Raw genomic sequence first — 21,509 nt, 5'->3', positions numbered from 1 at the left:
CAGTGAGGTCTTTCTTTCTGTCCAACCTGTGCCTTTATTTAGGGAGGAAGGCAGCAGATGTTCTACCTGCAGGTTATAGAGTGCTCCTCTCTCAGTAAAATGGGTCGGTCCAGATGTTCAGAAGAACAGCGTATTTGATGAAAAAGTTGACAGGAGAGGAGAAAACATGTAAAGAAGAGCAGAAAGTGAGGCTGTTCAGCTGAAATGATCTCAGATGCTTAGAAATGGAAACCAGAACCAGAAAGATCTGAAGAAAACCGGAAACTATCATTCCAGAGGATGGAAGAAGAAACCTCAGCCACTGATCAGCTCCAGGATGGTCATCAGAGAAGGTCTACAGTAACCTGAGAGGATGGTAACCATGTGAAGCCAAGCTGTCAGCAAGAAGGTCCCATGATGACATGGTGAACAACAACATGAGCTGAAGAGGTTAAAGTTGACCTACAGAGAAATACAGCAACATTTTCTGGACTGCTGAAGGAAGGTTGATCTTCTGCTGGTTCTGAGGTTGAACCTAGAAATACAGAAGAACTGTGGAATAAAGTCCAACCATCCTGGGCTGGACTACCTGAAGATGGTCGACTCCATCTAACACAGATGTGACGCAGCTCTCAGAAACAGTGGCTATACAGCTAAATATATTTACAGGAAGCTCAGTCTTCAAGCATCTTTCTGTTCATGCAGGAAATGCTGGAGTTTAAAGGAATAAATGCTGATTCTGATATTTCTTAAATCAGCCTCATACTCTCTGATCCACACCGTCTGTGGAGTGAGAACATATCTGATGTTTGGATTACTAGCAGAACGTGAGATGCTCCCAACGTATGTATTTTAGAGCTTTCCTCACTAATTCAAATCCACTGCGTTCCTTTGGAACACAGCTGCATATTTTGTGGACAAGAACAGAAGAAGCTCCAGATTAGGATGAAGGAGCAGTAATAAGGGAAATCAAGTCATCCCATCGGGTCTAACATCAGTCTGTTTCTGCTATTTTTAGATGCCTCGCCATGAAGAATCCATTCCAGGTACCATCCGACTTATTCCAACACAGGCTGACAGCACCTTTAGTCTGAACAGTACTTCATCTGTAATCCATAACATTGAGTTCTGGGTCTATTTTCTGCTGCCACTTAAGCAGTCATTATGAGGTAATGCGGCTTTATGTGTGGATTGATTTGAAACCACTGCAGTACATCAGAGCGCCCAGCAATAATGGGTTACTGGCAGGCCGTTGTCCTAAAAGATCACATGACTTTTTACTCATTATAAGTAATTATCAACCTCAAGATTGTTGAGGGTTCTGCTATTTAAAATGGGAACAAGTTCTAACCCATCTTACCAACAACGTTCTTTCCTACAAGCAAACATTAAATAACTCAATGGTCCTGAACAGGAAAATCTCAGCAGCTAGTGGCTCCGTTGCTTCATTTGGAGGCTTTTTAAAGCATCCATCTTTACTGTAGTGGACAAACCTGAGCTGAACATGGTCTAAAATGCTGCTGCTGCACCCCTTCATAGCAAGGAGCTGCTATGGATATTTTTAGCAGCTTTTTGCTAAAAATATCCATACACCTTAAACCTTCCTATCATTTGGTCACAACCAAAAACACACAGTAGTACATAACTGGGAGGGAGAAGAAAATGATTCATGGTTTTCAATATTTTACCAATCTAAATCTGAAAAGTGTGGTGTGTATTTCCATTCAGCTCCTCTGAGTCAGAACGTTGTAGGACCACCTTTGGAGCAGGTCTTTTAGGGTTTGTCTCTACAAGCTTTGAACATCTACAGACGGCAGCAGCTCAGTCAGATTGGATGGAGATGATCTGTGAACATCAGTTTTTAAGTCTTGCTGCATACTTTGACTAGGCCCCTGACTCAGCTTTGGTCTAAATCATCCCATTGTATCTCTGGCAGTATGTTCAGGGTGGATGCTGCTGGAAGGTGAACCTCCAACCCGGTCTCCAGTTTTCTGCAGCCACCAACAGGTTTTCTTCCAAGACTCTCCTGGATTTAGCTCCATCCATCTTCCCATCAACTCTGACAAGCTTCCCTGTCACTCCTGGGGAAAATCATCCCCACAGCATGATGCTGCCTCTACCATGTTTCACAGGGTGATTTAGAGCGTTTCTTTTCCTTTGATTTTAAGCTTTCCTTGCAGGCCAAAAATTTTTATTATGTTCTCATGTGACCAGAGCATCTTGCTTCACATGTCTGATGTCTACATGGCTAGAGGCAAACTGGACTTCTTATGGCTTTAATCTTGTCACTCTTATAGAAAGGTTCAGGACTGATGGTTGTCCTGCATACAAATTCTCCTTGATAGCTCCTCCAGAGTTACCATGACCCTCTTGGCTGCTTCTCTGATTAATGCTCTACTTGTCCAGCCTGTCAGGTTTAGGTGGACGTTCATGTCTTGGTAGGTCTGCAAGTGGTCCATCCTCTCTGTATGTTCAGATGGATTTAACAGAACTCTGGGAGATGTTCAAAGCTTGGGATAATGCTGTACAGGTCCTTCTCAAAATATTAGCATATTGTGATAAAGTTCATTATTTTCCATAATGTCATGATGAAAATTTAACATTCATATATTTTAGATTCATTGCACACTAACTGAAATATTTCAGGTCTTTTATTGTCTTAATACGGATGATTGTGGCATACAGCTCATGAAAACCCAAAATTCCTATCTCACAAAATTAGCATATTTCATCCGACCAATAAAAGAAAAGTGTTTTTAATACAAAAAACGTCAACCTTCAAATAATCATGTACAGTTATGCACTCAATACTTGGTCGGGAATCCTTTTGCAGAAATGACTGCTTCAATGCGGCGTGGCATGGAGGCAATCAGCCTGTGGCACTGCTGAGGTCTTATGGAGGCCCAGGATGCTTCGATAGCGGCCTTTAGCTCATCCAGAGTGTTGGGTCTTGAGTCTCTCAACGTTCTCTTCACAATATCCCACAGATTCTCTATGGGGTTCAGGTCAGGAGAGTTGGCAGGCCAATTGAGCACAGTGATACCATGGTCAGTAAACTATTTACCAGTGGTTTTGGCACTGTGAGCAGGTGCCAGGTCGTGCTGAAAAATTAAATCTTCATCTCCATAAAGCTTTTCAGCAGATGGAAGCATGAAGTGGTCCAAAATCTCCTGATAGCTAGCTGCATTGACCCTGCCCTTGATAAAACACAGTGGACCAACACCAGCAGCTGACACGGCACCCCAGACCATCACTGACTGTGGGTACTTGACACTGGACTTCTGGCATTTTGGCATTTCCTTCTCCCCAGTCTTCCTCCAGACTCTGGCACCTTGATTTCCGAATGACATGCAGAATTTGCTTTCATCCGAAAAAAGTACTTTGGACCACTGAGCAACAGTCCAGTGCTGCTTCTCTGTAGCCCAGGTCAGGCGCTTCTGCCGCTGTTTCTGGTTCAAAAGTGGCTTGACCTGGGGAATGCGGCACCTGTAGCCCATTTCCTGCACACGCCTGTGCACGGTGGCTCTGGATGTTTCTACTCCAGACTCAGTCCACTGCTTCCGCAGGTCCCCCAAGGTCTGGAATTGGCCCTTCTCCACAATCTTCCTCAGGGTCCGGTCACCTCTTCTCGTTGTGCAGCGTTTTCTGCCACACTTTTTCCTTCCCACAGACGTCCCACTGAGGTGCCTTGATACAGCACTCTGGGAACAGCCTATTCGTACAGAAATTTCTTTCTGTGTCTTACTCTCTTGCTTGAGGGTGTCAATAGTGGCCTTCTGGACAGCAGTCAGGTCGGCAGTCTTACCCATGATTGGGGTTTTGAGTGATGAACCAGGCTGGGAGTTTTAAAGGCCTCAGGAATCTTTTGCAGGTGTTTAGAGTTAACTCGTTGATTCAGATGATTAGGTTCATAGCTCGTTTAGAGACCCTTTTAATGATATGCTAATTTTGTGAGATAGGAATTTTGGGTTTTCATGAGTTGTATGACAAAATCATCCGTATTAAGACAATAAAAGACCTGAAATATTTCAGTTAGTGTGCAAAGAATCTAAAATATATGAATGTTAAATTTTCATCATGACATTATGGAAAATAATGAACTTTATCACAATATGCTAATATTTTGAGAAGGACCTGTAGAACTTAACCCTGCTTTAAACTTCTCCAGACCGTTCTCCTTGATCTGTCTGATGTGTTCCTTGGTCTCCATGATGTTATTTGTTCTCTAATGTTCTCTAACATTTGAGGCCAGAAACAGAACAGCTGCAGTTATACTGAGACTAAATTAGAAACACGATGGCGCTGTGTGGACCCAACTGAAAACCATAAATTATTTTCCTCCTTTGTGTGGGTCTGTCACATTAAAAACCAATAAAGCACATTGGCTGTGAGCTTCACAGTGAAGCTTTTGACCAATTTCTGTGTCAACGAACAATAAAGGAAGGAACCATCTAATGAATGGTCAAGCTGGAGATTTATCACCAATTGTGCTGCCTGCTTCCAGCTGAACTACTGGCCTCATCACTGCTATCTCAGGGCCCCAGCATCCCTCCCCCTCCATACCAGTGTGATAGGCAGCAGGATGGTGAGCAGCGCGATGTGGTGCAGCACCAGCAGAAACTCTTTCCGGACGAAGGAGTTTACGGTCCTCAGCGAGTGCTGCTTGTAGTCCTCGTGGCCCTTGACGTGGTAGCGGTAGTAGTGGCTGAGGTACATGGCGAAGATGTCGTATGTCATGTAGGGGACGCCGTACCAGATGACGAAGTAGGTAGCCAGCCAGTGCCTGAAGAGGAGAAATAAGATATTTGAAGATGAAGAGGAGGGTGAATACATGAAGTTTCAGATTCAGATGAGCTGTGAGGACTCCTACGTTTTACTACAGTGATCTTCTGTAGACCAGTAAGAGTAATTGCAAAGCTTTGCAGATATTAAATCATGTACTTGGATTAATTTGCCCTTCAAGATGCAGTCAGAGTGGAGAACCATGAAACACTGCAGTGGCTGCGACTCTTGTGTCGGGGGCTGTGTTTCAGCAGCCCTCTGCTCTCCATTAACTGGACAGACACTGAATGTGTCAGTTTAATGTGTGTTTTAACATCTTGGCAATTATCTGTAACACATTGTGACAGTTTGGAGTCTGGAACGTCTCAAGTTTAAACTCCTGCGGTGAAATGATCAGACCCCACAGCAGCAGTGTGTCAGTTTGGCTTCGGAAGACAGCTGTGTTGTTCAATTAATTAATTAATCGTTTTTAAAACAACTGAAGAAGGCTTTTCTCTCCTGCTTGAATAAACCACCTCAATAATTCTTAAAAGACAGAAATCATCAATTAAAAGTGTCGACCCTCCTCCGCCAATGAATGCATTTGTAACCTATGTTACTTAAATTGAGTGCCCGTTCAGCCATCAGGGGCGCCGTTATAAAAGGGAAACGCTCTCAGAGTACGCCCCGTTCTGATGTCACGTCCTCCTTGCTGTTGGCTGTGCATGGCTGGAATAAACAAATGACTGATTCAACACCAAATCTGATTAACACCTTATGTAAATCTTCCCATACTCATTGGTAAGTTACTTTACAATATGATTGTTCAGACCGGTTGGGTAAAGTCATCAACTTTTCTGCTGAAGTTCATTTTTAATGCCGGTTGTGTTATGGCTTCACATCCGCATTCGCGAACAGAAGTCCAGAACGCAGTTATTTTTAGACATTTATGTTCATAAAGTTAGTTACGGTCATAAATTATGACCGTATATTTGTTTGTGGCAAATGTTTAACAATTTGGCTGCATTTCTATGGAATCATGCAAATGTTTTGACACTGTTTAAATATTAATGCTGCTAATGTTAGTAGCAATGTCAGTGAAACGCTTACGGCATGCATGGTTTCTTTTAGCTTTATGCTACTGCCTGTATTTTGTTGAATTAATTGAATCTAGCTGCGCAGCTTATTTTGAATACAATGATCAATGAATTAATTTTGAATCATTTGAAATTCTGAATTATTATTGTAATTTCTGTATGTACAGAATGCAATTTAGAGATGTTACCGGTAACCTAATGTATTTTTTCCAGATGCTAATTGCATGTATTTTGACCTTGTTTATAGGTCAGGTTTTTTTTGGACTCCCTGAACCTCTTCTAGAGTGGCGAGCTGGTAGGATTATTTATTTTTCCCCTTTGATTCGGGACCTTGGACACTGTGAGAGTCCTGTTTTTTTTCCCCCAAAAGGAACTTAACTAAAAGAACATGGACAATAACTGAACTTTCATATTTAGTTTGGATAAACACAAACTGAACCATTTTGATTGAATGACTGGATACTTGTCTAATGTAATCTTGTCTTGACACACTTATCTGGTGTCTGTCTAATTATTTGTTTGTTGTAATTTAAGTTAAATATATATTTCTGAATCAGATGAGCATTTATTTTTTTCTTCCTCTGGTTGTCTTGTTCCATCCCAGGCTCCTATGACGAACTTAATTTTCTGTTGTCAGTTTTGTTAATATCTTTGCGATAACTGGTCCATACCAAAACAAAACGTAACCCATACAAGCATATTGTGTCGGTGTTACACATTGCTCCTACAGTCAAGTATAAAAGTATAAATACAAACATTTAATTAATTAGTTTGGATGGATAGATGGGTGGATGGATGACCAAGGGTCAGGGACATCTGGAAATACACAGGCTAATCAAATTCCATATTTTTCCTTAGTTTTCCAGACTACTTAGGAACACTGTGAATAAAACAGGACGACAACATGGACTATAATTTTCTGAGCTTCTGACTTCAAAACACAAAGAAGCTCATTCTAACCTAAAACTTCCAGCCAGGTTTCTTATCATCTAGGGCATTCAGGAGAACCTCATGATGTGCAGAGCAGAGGGAGAACCATTAAGGTCCAATCTGCTGCAGTGGATGAAACCAACTGAGCTTCAGTAGATCTGAAACCAGCAGAGCCTTCAGGCAGGCATCTGTAAGCAGTGTACACCAAGCAGCCTGGAAGGCAGCATAAACTATTTGGGGGTTAATTATGTGGGCAGAATTGAACTAAGGCGTGACACAGCTTCGAGTTGACGACCTCTCACCTTTCACTTCATCCTCCAGGTTTAAGAGTTAAAGGACTGAGCTTAGAAGCAGAGAGGCCCAAAAAAAGGCTCAGGGTGGAACACAGGTTGTATGTGTTGGTTCTGTTCAGTCCATTTCTGACAGAACTATAGAAAAACCCAAACAAGACTGGTTCCGTCACCCGAAAAACATCCTGCTCATACAGGAACAGGAAAAAGACCTTCGGCGTGTTTTTAGGGTGCAGTGAGAACATCATGACAGGGTTCCTAGATACACAGTCCCAGCCTGTCCCTTACTTTGTCTTCTTGGGGATGAAGACAACCTTACATGAATTAAGTTTAAATATAATTCATTTTAAAAATGTGTTATCAGATTTAGATGAAGAGACTGGCTGCTTGTAAGAAAAACCAACAGAGAAATTGGAATTGATTTGGTCTCCAATAATTAAATGCATCAGAGGCGTAGGGGGTTTAGGGGTATGGGCTTTGCCGCCACGGCATCGGGGGCCGGGGGGTTATGGGTTAATAACACTTCTGGAATGACCTCTCTGCTGTTTTATAACCACAGTTTGCAGATCCTCAAGGATAACAGCAGTTCGTTTAAACCACAGAATGTTTCCTAGCTCAGACATTGTTAATGTTTCAGGAAGCACAAAGATGCGTTTCGGTAAAATAAAACATGTCAGATTTAATGTGGATCTGTCATCATCAACCCTTTCACTAGTTGCAGCAGATGAGATGAGGCGTCCAAACGAAACGACAGAATCAGACGCAGCTCCGGGGCGTTCATGTGGAGCATGTGTTTGATAAGCTTCAGGCTGGGCGCACGTCAGCAGAACTGAGCAGCTCTGTGGAGGAATTAAGCTCTGTGGCTAAAGGAGGAGGGGGGACTGGGATTAGCAGCCTGAAACTGGGAGCGCCTGGGTCCGGCTACTGACTCAGTGCGATTAAATGGTTAGCATTAGCCTAGTGTCACACTTTAACTGCACAAAGAAGCCTACTGCTAACACACACACCTGCTGGTAGGTGGACAATCTGGAGGGTCGGGTCGGATTAAAGTGGCTGTTTGAGGAAGGATACCAAGTGAAGAGCTGCCTAGGATAAAGCATGGAGGCACTGTAGCCATGCCATGAAACAAGGATCATCTAAAGGTCTACCAAGGAGAACATGACAACAAGACTCCTCATGTAGCAGCAGCTACATGAGGAGAAAACAGTCCCTAGACGTGCACACTGCAACAGGCCGACTCAGAGGCCAGCAGCGGCCATAGTGTGTGGAGACTGCATGTAGAAAAGTGTGTATTTATACCTAAATCTGTGCTTAATTACTTTTTCGTTTATTTCTCTTGGCAGTTACATTTATTTAATGACTTATCAGGATAAATAATTTTAAATACACTCAAATATCATGTATAATTTAACTGTACATAATTTTCTAAATATTTTATATTACAAACATTGGCCCATGATCAGGGCTGCATGATATTAGTAAGACTTATGATGGTGAAAATATTGGTAAATATTGCACTGATGACATCTGATGCAATATCTGCCTATTTTCTTCTTTCCTCTGTTTCTCATGCGAGCTTCCATCACTGTGTGACCTTTACCCTTGTGTGTCCGGTATGAGCATCAGCTGCAGTGAGACTCTGTCCAGCTGTTTAAATATTACATTAGCATGAAAAACACAAGTTAATAATACCTGGAATATTTTAGCCAACAACTACTGCACCCCAAACAGTCCTTTGAGATATGAATATTACACACATTGATTTTGTGATGAGCTTCCAACCTGAACAAATCTGAGCGACCTCCTGCTGGAAGATATTTATCTGAGACAACTGTCTACAATTCAAACAGCTGGAAACTCTGAGTTGTGAAAATGGGAATCAGGGCCTGTTTACACGACTACGGAAAAGATTAGTTGAGTTTTTCTGTTCGTTTACATGGCAACGGCTCATATTTTCTCTGAAAATGGCACAATGGCTGCCAATCAGTTTAAAACGTGTGTGCAGAGTTTATGAGCATTCAATATCTTACCATGAATAGAAAGATCTTTAACTTTGGTTTAGGTAAAAACAGATGAGTTTATCCCAGGAGGCTGGAGCTATGCCTTGTTAGAGCAGCAAACACCAAAATGGACTACAAGAAGGTTTGTGATGGAAATTATTTTATTAAGTGTTCCAAAGTGAATGAACTTCAGGTTGACTCTCTCCTCTGACATCTGTGTTTAGAGGACGAAGCTGTAAAGCCATTATCAGAAGTGAAGGGTGATGTCTCAGGAAGAGCAGATGGGTCAGCTCGTAAATAACTTTGTTACTTCTGAACCCGAGGAGGGTCTAGGGCCATAAAGCACAAACTCTTTTAAGTTGAGGTAACACCGTCATGTTCTGGTATAAATACTGTGTGTAAATGTCGATCGGGGATCTGCTTCACTGACTAACCTCAGTGACAGGGTCTTCAAACGCTGCAATGCCTTTGAATAAAACTTATAAAGACAAAGTCCGGTCTTCGTCTTTTAATGAGTTCATTTCTCTCCCACTTTGATAAGAAGTTGCCCGTTGAATTACAAAGATTAGTCAATAAAATCTCACCTGTCATAAATGATGTTGCCTCTGCATGATAACACCACGATGACTCCTGCTGTTGTTGCCATGAGGGCGTGGATGGATGACACCAGTCTGCAAAAAGGAGGAAAATACACGAGTTAAACATCATCTTTACATCCATCCTCACATCTTAGATCAGATGAGAACCACAGTATCGTCTTCTCTAGAAGAAGTCATGGATCATAAGAATACCTGTGTTACAAAACTGAGATGTTAATAAAGAATCAACTGCCTGACTTCTAGTCTTTAACAGCACAGAGGAACCAACTCAATAAGGATTTCTACAAGTTCTCACTATTAGATCAGTTCTTTCTGAAGAAAAAAAACTGGATCAGAACCAGAACTAAATCTCAGAAAACTCCCACAGAAAGCCTTTCTCTCCCTTTTAATTCCAAACTGTGAAGAAGCAGTTCAGCTGTTAAACCATCAACCACATAAATAAACAGCAGTTTGTATCCGGGTCATTAGACAGAGAAATGGACTGGGTCAGTCTGAACGTAGTCAGCTGGGGTGGATCAGCTGTATGTTTCAGAACTTTCTGCATGTGTATGAATCACACCAATCTCAGGCAGATGTTCAGAGATCACTGTTTTCTGCACATTTCAGTCAGTTACACTGAAGCCTTTCGAAACCTTTGAAGACGATTCTGGTTTAAACGTAAGTTATGAAAAACCCTCTAACTTAGCGAACACGTATTTAACTTCAAAAATGAATGAAGCAATGAGCAAGAATGCAGATTTTAAAGTTAGAATTAAAAACAGCCAATGTTACAACTCTGAGGATATTTAAACATTTTAGGCCCTAAAATGAAAATGAAAATATTTTATGACTTTTTAGGCTGGAGATACACTTAAATATAAGCTGGTGGCCTGAAGGCGTTGATTTTTACACTTGACCAGCACTGAGCAACATACCTGAGCAGTAACAGCTCACTGATTTATCCTTTATGAAAGAACATCCTGAGAGCCCAATGAGATGCATGTTTTTTCATTTGTAAATACAGTTACTTCTTAAAAACATAGAATATCATAAAAACAAAATAGAAAAAAAACACCTGCATCCAAAAAAGTGAATGAGCTTAAAATGGCCACTGGAACTCTCCTGGTTTTTCGCTCTATTCTGCGTACAGTGAGCAACGTTACTCTCATCCTGCAAAATGCAAATATGAGATGCCAAAGATAGTATAATGTCACAGAAAGTCCTGCACGACTAGAGCTTTTCCAACTGTATGGGGCATAAATCACCACGATACCCCCCCACGCGTTGCTGCACACTGCTGGACAGCTAGCTGAAAGGAGGCTGCTCCACGGTTTTCTTATAAGTAAAAAACAAATGTACCTGGAAATATTTCTGATCATTAAAAACCAGAGCCATGGTGTGGAAACTAATAGAGCGTCTCCTATTAGGAGAATGTGGTTTTGGGTGCAAGTTTTATGTTTATTAAGCACCTGAGAGGACTACGTGTTACTAAATGTAGCGGGTAATTCGTTTACAGTTTTATTCCAGTGTGTATATTAAACCCAAATAGTTGTTACTCTTTTCTGATTAAATAAAAGCAACTAGAGCATGTGATCACTGTTGTGTAAATACTGTGAAGCTGTGGTGTTTTTAGGTTAACAGATTCTTGTACCAGCCGTGCTTAATGTCGCCTCTGAGGCAACATTTCACATCCAGCATATAAACCATGAAAATTAAAAAGGATTATCCAGTAATAACTATTTTTAATCTGACGTATCCTTGTTAGACCTGTCATATTGACCTAACCTAAAACCTTCTGCTTGGTTTGTTGCCCTGCCCATGTAACTGAAGCTTTATGAAGAGGACCAGCACTAACAACTGCAGGTCATGTTCTGAACAAGTCTTCTTTCAGGATATCTTCTCTAGCAGTCACAGCTACAGCTCAGCAACCATCACGGGATTAGTAACGCCTGGCCTCGTCTTTCTCCAACTATAAACAGAGCTGTGACACAGGAGAAGTTGGGACATCTCTATTTGAAGGGTTGTGTGGAGGCCTTGCAGGCCAGCTTTAAACTGCACGAAAGTGTGTGGCTTCTAGCAGTGTAACGTAAAGATCTGAAGATCATCTGAATAAACAGAAAAAGACAAATGCTCAGTTTGAAATGTGGCTTTTTGTGTTCTAGTTCATGCAGGACTTCTGGTTATGTCACCAGTATGTCCAAACTATGAATGAGTGCTTTAGCTTGGACAAGCTCTCCTCCTGGCTGCTCTCCAGCTTGGCAGCACCAACAGTAAGCTTCTTTAAAATCAGAAAACATTTCATTTAAAATCCCTGCTCTCTCGGGTGCTGTAATAGCTCCGTTTACACAACACTTTGTTAAATAATGATTTTCTCTTATGGTCGTGCATCACCATCACTGTGAGGAAAAAAAACACACGTCTGCTTCCTAAAGTCCTGATTAGGAAAACTGTGTAATTCCTGGGATTGTGAGGCCTGTAGAGATAATCCGTGTTTAATGAGCTGAATTATTGGGTTCTGAAGACCAAACTGAATCCATTCATCTTACTAACAGTAATGAAACACATGAATTCATGCAATATTTTATTTTCTAAGAGACACGTGTATAAACAGTCTGAGTGAGAAATTAAAGCACCCCTGTTCATAGCATCTCACATTACAGCCAAAGACTATCATGTACTTTATCAGGTTTTATGTGACAAACCGACACAGATGATGACAAGGAAAGAATTCATCGTTTGAAAATCTGAAGTGTTGCACACATCTGTAGTCAGCCCCCTTTACTCTGAGACCCCAAAATAAAATGCAATGCAAATAAAAAAATCGCATTCAGAAGAAACCCAATTAATAAACCGAGTCTGGCTGTTGAACCTGAGTATAAATGCAGCTGTTCTGTTTCTGCTCTTAGGAGGTTCTTTAGAGAACAACCAGCATCATGCAGACCCAGGAACATAGCAGACAGGTCAAGGAGAAGGTTGTGGAGAAGTTTAAAGCAGAGTTGAGTTCTACAACAATATGCCAAGCTTTGAACATCTTCCAGAGCTCTGTTCAATCCACCATCTGGACATGGAAAGCAAATGGACCAACTGCAGACCTACCAAGACATGGAGGTCCACTTAAGCTGACAGGGCAGCATTTATCAGAGAAACAGCCAAGAGGACCATGGTAACTCTGGAGGAGTTGCAGCGAACCACCGCTCAGGTAGGGGAATAAGTCCACAGAACAACTATTTGTGATGCACTTCACACATCTGGTGTTTATGGAAGAGTGAGAAGAAGGAAGCCATTCTTAGGAGAAAACCCCACAGTCATGTTGCAATTTGCTACAACCCATGTAGGAGATGCAGCAGACATGTGGAGGAAGGTCCTTTGATCAGATTAGACTAAAGATGATTTGGCTAGCTGGGTGGAAAATTAACACTGCACATCACCCTGAATACACCATCTCCACAGTGAAACATGGTGGTGGCAGCATCATGCTATGAGGATGCTTTTCTTCAGCAGTGACAAGGAAGCTGATCAGATGATCAGAGTTAATGGAGAAGGATGCAGCTAATTGCATCACCATCCTGAAAGAAGACCTAACGGAGGCTAAGACTTCCAGCAGGACAACCATCCTAAACATCCAGCCAGGGCTACAATGGAGGGTTTAGACCAAAGTAGGTTCATGTGTTAGAATGGCCTAGTCAAAGTCCAGACCTAAATGTGTGGCAAGACTTGAAACCTGATGTTTACAGATGTTCTCTATCTGATCTGAAGCTGTTTTACAAAGAAGAACAGGCATAAATGTCAGCCTGATGACCTGCAGCTTTAATGGATTATTGTAGATTTCATGTCATTGTCCTTCCTCCTTGAAATTATGTGTTCTTTTTCTTTTTCCATGACATAAACCCCATAGAAATACACTAATGTTTGCGGCAGGAACGTATTAAAACGGTGCTGGTTGAGGCTGAGAAACGTTCTTTGCCACGATGCTTTCAGGGATCTTCTCCAGCAGCGCCCTCTCAGTGCTCACTGCATTACAGACAGTGTTTACAATGAGACAAACTAGTAAATACAGCATCATCTATCATGATCCAAGATCTAGAGTCCAAAGTTAGAAAAATGCAAACCTATGGGTGTGATTTGCAACCTGCTTAGGAAGAGGATTTTTACTCCCTTTTTACTTATGACTCTTTTTTCTTTAGATTAAACAAATGCTTTTGAAAAGAGTTTATAATTAACAAATGTTTATTGAACCTGTCTAAGTCTTTTTTGTTTGTGTTTATTCACATTTATGTCATGATGTAAGAAGGGCAGCAGTTACTTCACGTAGGGTCAGGTTGGTTTGGATCACTTCCTACTTTAATGAAGGAAATACTAGCTCTGTGGATCTGATTACTTGACTTACTGGTGAATTATTTCCCATAGTAGATAATTACCAAAGTAAGTCATAGCTGCAGCTTTACTCTGGGGTCCAGGGCTTTCTTGGTAGTGTTGACCCTGTGTGTTTTTAGATCATGATTAAAGTGCTGATTCAGCAGAGCATGTTGGTTCTGTTTTTCATGTTTTATCCTCTTTGGGAGGAAGTTTGTGGTTGTCTGTCCATACCCAGCTCCAACTAACGCTAGATGAATAATGGCAATAATTTTTTTTAAAGAACTTCACACAAAATGGACATGTTCAGATCCTAATTAACTGAATGTGTGAAGTAAACCGGTTTCTTAGAGGTCAAACCTGTGCTACACCATGAGATGTTGTCATTTAGTCCACAACCATCGATCAAGAAGTACTTCAACATTGACAAGATCATAATCATAATTTCCTGTTTTCAAGCTGATTAACTACTACATCTACCAAAGTGTCTGAGTACAAAGCACTCAGTGGTGTTCAGCCCCCATGTGTCCGAACGTCTGGTTATAATGCAAAGAGAAAGACTTCCTTGTTCTCATGAAATGCGGTTTGCTTTGCTGTCACTTTCTTTGCTCTGCTGCAGCGCCCGTGGCCCCCAGATTACACAGCCTGTTCACTGGAGGAGCAAAAAAGCTCTGGTCCCGACTATAAGACGGGGTGAGCAGACCGTGAAAAAAACCCTAGCAGTCCCTAGGAAGAGTAGCAGGAAGAGAAGACGGAGGTTGTTGTCTGGCCTGATAGAGCAGAAACATGAAGTCCACATTTTGGAAGGAAGCAGCAAAGCATTTCTCCTCTTTCCCCCTCCTCATTCTCCTCACCCCATCGACCTCAGCGTTTTGTCAGCTGGGGGGTGGGGTTTACTGGAGGACACGGGGAATGAATGAACAGCCAGTGTGAAATCTGGGTCTTGTGACACTACCTGCAGACACACACTCACAGAAGGCAGCAGGGCTGGGGAGAGAAAACGTGTCCAAGTTTGATACTAAGGTTGTCTGACGACTTTAGTAATTAAGGTTCCTGAGTGATCTGGAAATGGAAAGAGTTTGGTACAACTGGAAACCTACCAAGACAAGGCCGTCCACCTAAACTTACAGGCCCAACAAGGAGAGCGCTGATCAGAGATCCAGCCAAGAGGCCCATGGTGACTCTGGATAAACTGCAGAGATCCACGGCTCAGGTGGAGGAATCTGTCCACAGGACAACTATTAGTCGTGCACTGAATAAATGTGGTCTTTGGAAGAGTGGCAAGAAGAAAGTCATTGTTAAAAGAAAACCATAAGAAGGTGCTTTGGTCAAACGAAACCAAAATTGAACTTCTTGGCCAAAATGCAGAATGCTTATGTGTGAACACACCATCCCCGCTGTTACATATGGTGGTGGCAGCATCATGCTCTGGGGCTGCTTCTCTTCAGCAGGGACAGGGAAGGTGGTCAGAGTTGATGGGAAGATGTATGGAGCCAAATACTGGGCAATCTAGGAAGAAAACCTGTTGGAGTCAGCAAAAGACTTGAGACTGGGGCGGAGGTTCACCTTCCAGCAGGACAACCACCCTAAACATGAAGCCAGAGCTACAATGGAATGGTTTAAAACGAAAAATATTCATGTGTTAGAATGGCCCAGTCAAAATCCAGACCTAAACCCAATCGAGAATCTGTGGCAAGATCTGAAAACTGCTGTTTACCAGCACTCTACATCTGATTGATCTTGAGCTGTTTTGCAGAGAAGAATGGGCAAAAATTTCAGTCACTGGATGTGTAAAGCTGGTGGAGACGTACCCTAAAAGACTTGCAGCTGTAACTGCAGCAGAAGGTGGTTCCACAAAGTATTGACTCAGGGGGCCTGAATACTTTTACACAATGCCCTTTTCAGTTTTTTATTTGTAAAAGAAGAAAAAATATATATTTTTCATTCTACTTCACAATTGTATGCCACTTCGTGTTGGTTTTTCACATAAAATTCCAATAAAATATATTTATGTTTATGGTTGTAATGTAACTATATGTGGAAAAGTTCAAGGGGTTTGTATACTTTTACAAGCCACTGTATTTTATTTGGATTTTATGTGATGGATCATGACAAATTAATGCATCATTGTGAAGTACAAGGAAAACATCTACAGACTGAACATTTATGTCCATTCTGCTTTATAAAACAGCTCCAGCTCAAATTGGATAGATAACATCTGTGAACATCAGTTTTTAAGTTGTGCCAAAGATTCTCAGATAGATTTATATCTAGACTTTGACTAGGCCATCATAAACACATGAACATGCATTGATCTAAACCATCCATGGTATCTCTGGCTGGATGTTCAGGGTGGTTCTCCTGCTGGTAGGTGAACCTCCGCCCCAGTCTCAGGTCTTCTGCAGCCTCTAGCAGGTTTTCTTCTAGGACTGGATTTAGCTCCATCCATCTTGCCATCATATCTGACCAGCTTCCCTGTCCTCACTATAGCAAAGGGTCTCAACAGCATGATGCTGCCACTACCATGTTTCATTATAGGGAAAATGTGTTCAAGGTAATGTGCTAGTTTCCCTGCTTACATAGTGTTTTGCCTGTAGGCCAAAAGCATATATGACCAGAGCACTTTCTTCCATATTTGCCATGTCCTCTCTCCATGTTCAGATGATGGACTGAACAGAGTTCTGGGAGATAATATTGTTGTAGAACCCAACCCTGCTTTAAACTTCTCCAAAGCCTGTTATCGTTTTAATTTCCTGGCACAAGGGACCTTTATTTTGCAAGTTGACTGACAGGAAATGAGGTGAAGAGAGAGAGAGGAAGACAGGTAGCAAAGGTCAACGGGTTGGGACTTGAACCTCTGATGGTTGCCTCGAGGACTGTAGCCTTGTACATGGGTCGCTCGCACCCTGAGCCACCGCTACGCCCAAACGTCTGCACAACCTTCTCTCTGACCTGTCTGGACTGTATTTAGAAGGAATTTTGCAAACCCTGAATCCTTTTCCTTCCACTTAACAATTATTCACTGCTTTGTGTCACATAAAATCCTACTAAAATCTGCTGAAGTTTGTGGTTTTAACGAGTACCGTATTTTCCGCACTATAAGGCGCACTTAAAAACCATTAATTGTCTCAAAAAATGACAGTGCACCTTGTAATCCGGAGCGCCTTATATATGGATCAATTGGTTAATTGGTTGATCCATACTGGTTGTACACGACGCTCTGTCAAAATGTTTCAGTACGACTGGTAAACTACAAAGCCGCACCGCTTGCAGTATTACGGCTACCGTAGTCAGGGGTGTCGCCGAAGTAATAGCGGTAAACACCTGTACTGTGCTTACTCCTAGTCCAACACCACTTGTGTGTGTATAACGACCCCAAAATTGCACCTTTCAAGAGACACGCTTACGATGCTGAGTTCAAACTCAGGGCTGTCAGCTACGCAGTCGAACATGGGAATAGAGCAGCAGCGAGAGAATTCAACAGTTAACGCTACTATATTGTGAATGTACTAACGTTTGATTTAGTGCATCAAACTGTTTCTTTTACGTGTTTACTGAATCAGGGAAAAGTTCCCTTTCACGTTTTAATTAACGTTTAATTTCAACTTCAACTTCATAGACTCCAATGCATTCCTAACGTGCGGTTGGCTCTATTCAATAGAATTCTATGTAGAGGAGACCTTACCATGAGAGTGAATGGAGTTATCAGAACGCTGGTTTGTAGTGTATTAATAAAGTTTGACTGACTGACTTATCTGACTGTTTTGTTGACATTCTCTTTAGCACAGCTCCATCTAGTGGATGCATAACGCAACCCCAGTCAAACGTTTGACTGCAGTAGCTTCTATTCTATGCGCCTTATAATCTGGTGCGCCCTATATATGAAAACAGTTCTAAAATAGGCCATTCATTGAAGGTGCGCCTTATAATCCGGTGCGCCTTATAGTGCGGAAAATACGGTATATGTGACAAAAGGTATTGAATGTGTTTTATCGTATGTCTTTGGGTTGGCCCTGTGATGAGCTGGTATACCTGTGCAGGGTTCCCCAAGCCTCTCAGACAATTACAGTATTAAACTATTTATTAATCAATTTAAAGAATAAATCAACAATTTCTTGTTGAATGCGGTAAAGTGTTAGGGAGAGACTACCTAGTAGTACTAGGTGATACTTTAGCTACAGGTTACTTTACGACTCACACAAGAAATATAAAATGGGAAGTACAAAGTAGTGCTGACATTAGTAGTATGTCAGCAGAAATACCCACATCACAGCTGCAGAAAGTGTTTGTAGAAGCAGCAGCAGCTCCAGCCGTCATGTGGATCAGTTGCATAATGCTGGTAATGTGATGCTGGCTGAAAAACTGCTCTAAATAGGAATTTCTTCTGCATTACTCAAACAAACTAATCACTTTGTGTTTACACATCAAACAAAAGTAGTCAGCGCCAGACATTGGGTGCTTTTCACTGGGAACTTTATCTTCTTAAAGCTTCACTGAACCAACTGGAAACATGAGCTGGCAGATGCAGGCTGCAGTGACAGGAGTGAATCTGTGAGCAACATGTGGGAAAGAAAAGCTTCCTTTCTGACACACCATGTTCTCCGCGTTTCTGATGCCGACCAGAAACACAAACATGAAGCTGCAATCTTTAAAACGTGCTAAAATAAAAGTGATTACAATCAGCATACAGTGAGGTGAATAGGTTTTTACCACCACAATGATCGCAGTTCAATATATTTGATCAAACAAGTCTTGATATCAGAAAAAGATAATGAGTCTTTATCACTGTGGAGGAATTTGGACCCGCTCAGCTTTGCTGAATTGTTTAAATTCAGCCACATCTGAGGGTTGAATGGATTTAAGTTCAAACTTTGACTAGGTCACTTAAAAAAAACAATCACAGGCAAACTTACTGGTGTGCTATGGATCACTGTCAGGCATAACAGAAATGGGCTCAATGTCACAAACTGATGGTTGGACCTTCTCCTTCAGGAGTTTCTACTAGTGAATTCTTGGTTCCATCAATTACAGCCAGTCTTCCAGGTCCCGAAGCAGCAAAGCAGCTACCACCACCGTGTCTGACTGTAGGTTCTTTTCTGAAATGCTGATTTTGTATTACAGCAGATGCAACAGAAAACACCTTCCAAAAAGATCCACGTTTGTCTCTTCAATATGCAGACCATTTTCTTTAGTCTTGGGGATCATCAAGATGAACTGTCTGGATGCCATTTTCCCCAGCCTGTTTCTAAAGGCTTGAATTTACTCTGCAAGAACAGAAAAGTGTTCTTGCTTCAAATGCTGCAAAAATCATTAAGAAAAGGACAGCAGTTAAAGCCGTTGATGCTCTTATAAGTGTCAGACCCTGAAAACAGAAAGGAGGTTGGGCAAAAAGAGGAGTAAAAGCAGGCATCAGTCTCACTGATCAATGTTCCCCAGGATTCCAACACTGGTTGATATCTGCTATAGGTCGACTTTGATCAGAGGAGAGCTTCAATCAGCAGTCGGCGGGTCTGCGACACTGAACAACCAAACACCATCAGTTTGAGCTCAGAATTACAGATTTTCTTTAAAGATGAAAGATTATGGCCAAGAAGGCTGATAAATTCATAGTTTGAACCTAGCTATAAATGGAGTTTACAAGGTTCTTCTGTGACCTCCTGGATTAGTGGTTGAGGAGCTCTTTGAGTAATTTTGGTAGGTCAGCCACTCTTGGGAAGGTGTTCCACTGTTCCATGTTCTCTCCATGTAAGGATAATGTTTCTCAGTGTGGTTCTCTAAAGTCCCAAAGCCTTGGAAATGGCTTCGCGAAACTTTCCAGACCGATAGATGTCAGTGACTTACTTTCTCACTTGTTCTTCTCTGACTTTCTTTAGCTCAGGACCAGCTGTGTTACTTTATGAGATTCTTTTAAGCCTACGTCATGCTGTCAGGTTCTAGTTAAGTGTTTTCTTGATTCTACAAGCCATGGCGTAGATAATGAAACTGAACTATGCTCTCCAAAGAATGAGGTTATTCACAATTAATTCATGATTTAATAAGGGGGTGATTACTTTTTCACAGAGGATCATGTTGGCTAGTATGGCTTTTACTCCCATAAAGTTAAATCATTTAAAAAGTGCTTTTTGTATTAACTCAGGTTTACTTTGTCTGATTAACATTAACATTAATTTGATGATCTGAAACACTGACTTAAGACAAAAGAAACTAGACAGATTAAAAATGTATTTACTAAATTCAGAAAACATCCGTAAGCGAGTTGTGGAAGGTTAGTGGAGGAGAATGAACAGTGGGTCGTCTACTCAGGCCTGAATGCTTCTGAGGACAACGCGTTCAGTTACCTGAGCATTAGTAAATTAGCTGAAGCATTGTTCACAAACAGGGTTCAAAGTATTCCAGCTCATAGCCAACTCAGCAGTGGGCTCCGACTGCAGCTCAGAGAAGTATTAACCAGGGTGACAGCGTATAAATGAGCACTGAGCTGAGCTGGGCACGTATGAGCAAGTCCCACTGACCCATCTAACACTGAAAATAATAATTATTACTCAGGGAACCCAAACATTTTCCATACTTTTCCAGATTTCTGAGATGTTTCTCTTTGCCATTTTTAATGTTTAAGTACAACATATTCACAGCAAGGGTTCACCAGAAACAAACTACTTTACCTGAAGATGTATTCAGGGTCCAATGTAATGATGTTAAAGGCTTCAGGTATGCTATGCAACATGATCATCTGATCTACCCACGTTCCAGTTTAGATAGAAACAGAAACATCTCTGAAAGCTCATACTGCTGGCAGGCTTGTGACAAAGTTTAGTAGATGTACAGTACAGACCAAAAGTTTGGACACATCTTCTCATTCAAAGAGTTGTCTTTATTTTTATGACTATGAATATTGTAGCTTCACACTGAAGGCATCAAAACTATGAATTAAAACATGTGGAATTATATACTGATCAAAAAAGTGTGAAACAACTGAAAATATGTCTTATATTCAAGGTTCTTCAAAGTAGCCACCTTTTGCTTTGATTACTGCTCCGCACACTCTTGGCATTCTGTTGATGAGCTTCAAGAGGTAGTCACCTGAAATGGTTTTCCAACAGTCTTGAAGGAGTTCCCAGAGATGCTTAGCACTTGTTGGCCCTTTTGCCTTCACTCTGCGGTCCAGCTCACCCCAAACCATCTCGATTGGGTTCAGGTCCGGTGACTGTGGAGGCCAGGTCATCTGGCGCAGCACCCCATCACTCTCTTTCTTGGTCAAATAGCCCTTACACAGCCTGGAGGTGTGTTTGGGTTCATTGTCCTGTTGAAAAATAAATGATGGTCCAACTAAACGCAAACCGGATGGAATAGCATGCCGCCGCAAGATGCTGTGGTAGCCATGCTGGTTCAGTATGCCTTCAATTTTGAATACCGTATTTTCCGCACTATAAGGCGCACTTAAAAACCTTTAATTTTCTCAAAAAATGACAGTGCGCCTTGTAATCCGGAGCGCCTTATAAATGGATCAATTGGTTAATTGGT

At 41.6% G+C, this 21,509-nt stretch overlaps 1 protein-coding gene and 1 long non-coding RNA gene across 5 annotated transcripts in view; one reads left to right on the top strand and one right to left on the bottom strand.

Moving 5' to 3' along the window:
* The window catches only part of tlcd3a (TLC domain containing 3A), a 44,343-nt gene that overhangs the window by 18,838 nt on the left and 3,996 nt on the right, over positions 1 to 21,509 (bottom strand). For all 4 annotated transcript variants that reach the window (XM_047380097.1, XM_047380098.1, XM_047380096.1 and 1 more), the window contains 2 exons: positions 9,642 to 9,728; positions 4,543 to 4,762 (listed from right to left, as the gene is read on the bottom strand). In XM_047380097.1, the coding sequence (XP_047236053.1) occupies positions 4,543 to 4,762; positions 9,642 to 9,703 (282 nt within the window). In that variant the 5' untranslated portion in view covers positions 9,704 to 9,728. The remainder of the gene's footprint in view (positions 1 to 4,542; positions 4,763 to 9,641; positions 9,729 to 21,509) is intronic.
* Positions 4,783 to 6,393, top strand: LOC124877003. The gene is made up of 2 exons (XR_007040426.1): positions 4,783 to 5,541; positions 6,085 to 6,393. It is a non-coding gene; the product is annotated as an uncharacterized LOC124877003 (long non-coding RNA).

This window comes from Girardinichthys multiradiatus, chromosome 11 (assembly GCF_021462225.1).
Source record: "Girardinichthys multiradiatus isolate DD_20200921_A chromosome 11, DD_fGirMul_XY1, whole genome shotgun sequence".
Lineage (NCBI taxonomy): Eukaryota > Metazoa > Chordata > Actinopteri > Cyprinodontiformes > Goodeidae > Girardinichthys > Girardinichthys multiradiatus.
This window is presented reverse-complemented; position numbering and strand designations above follow the sequence as displayed.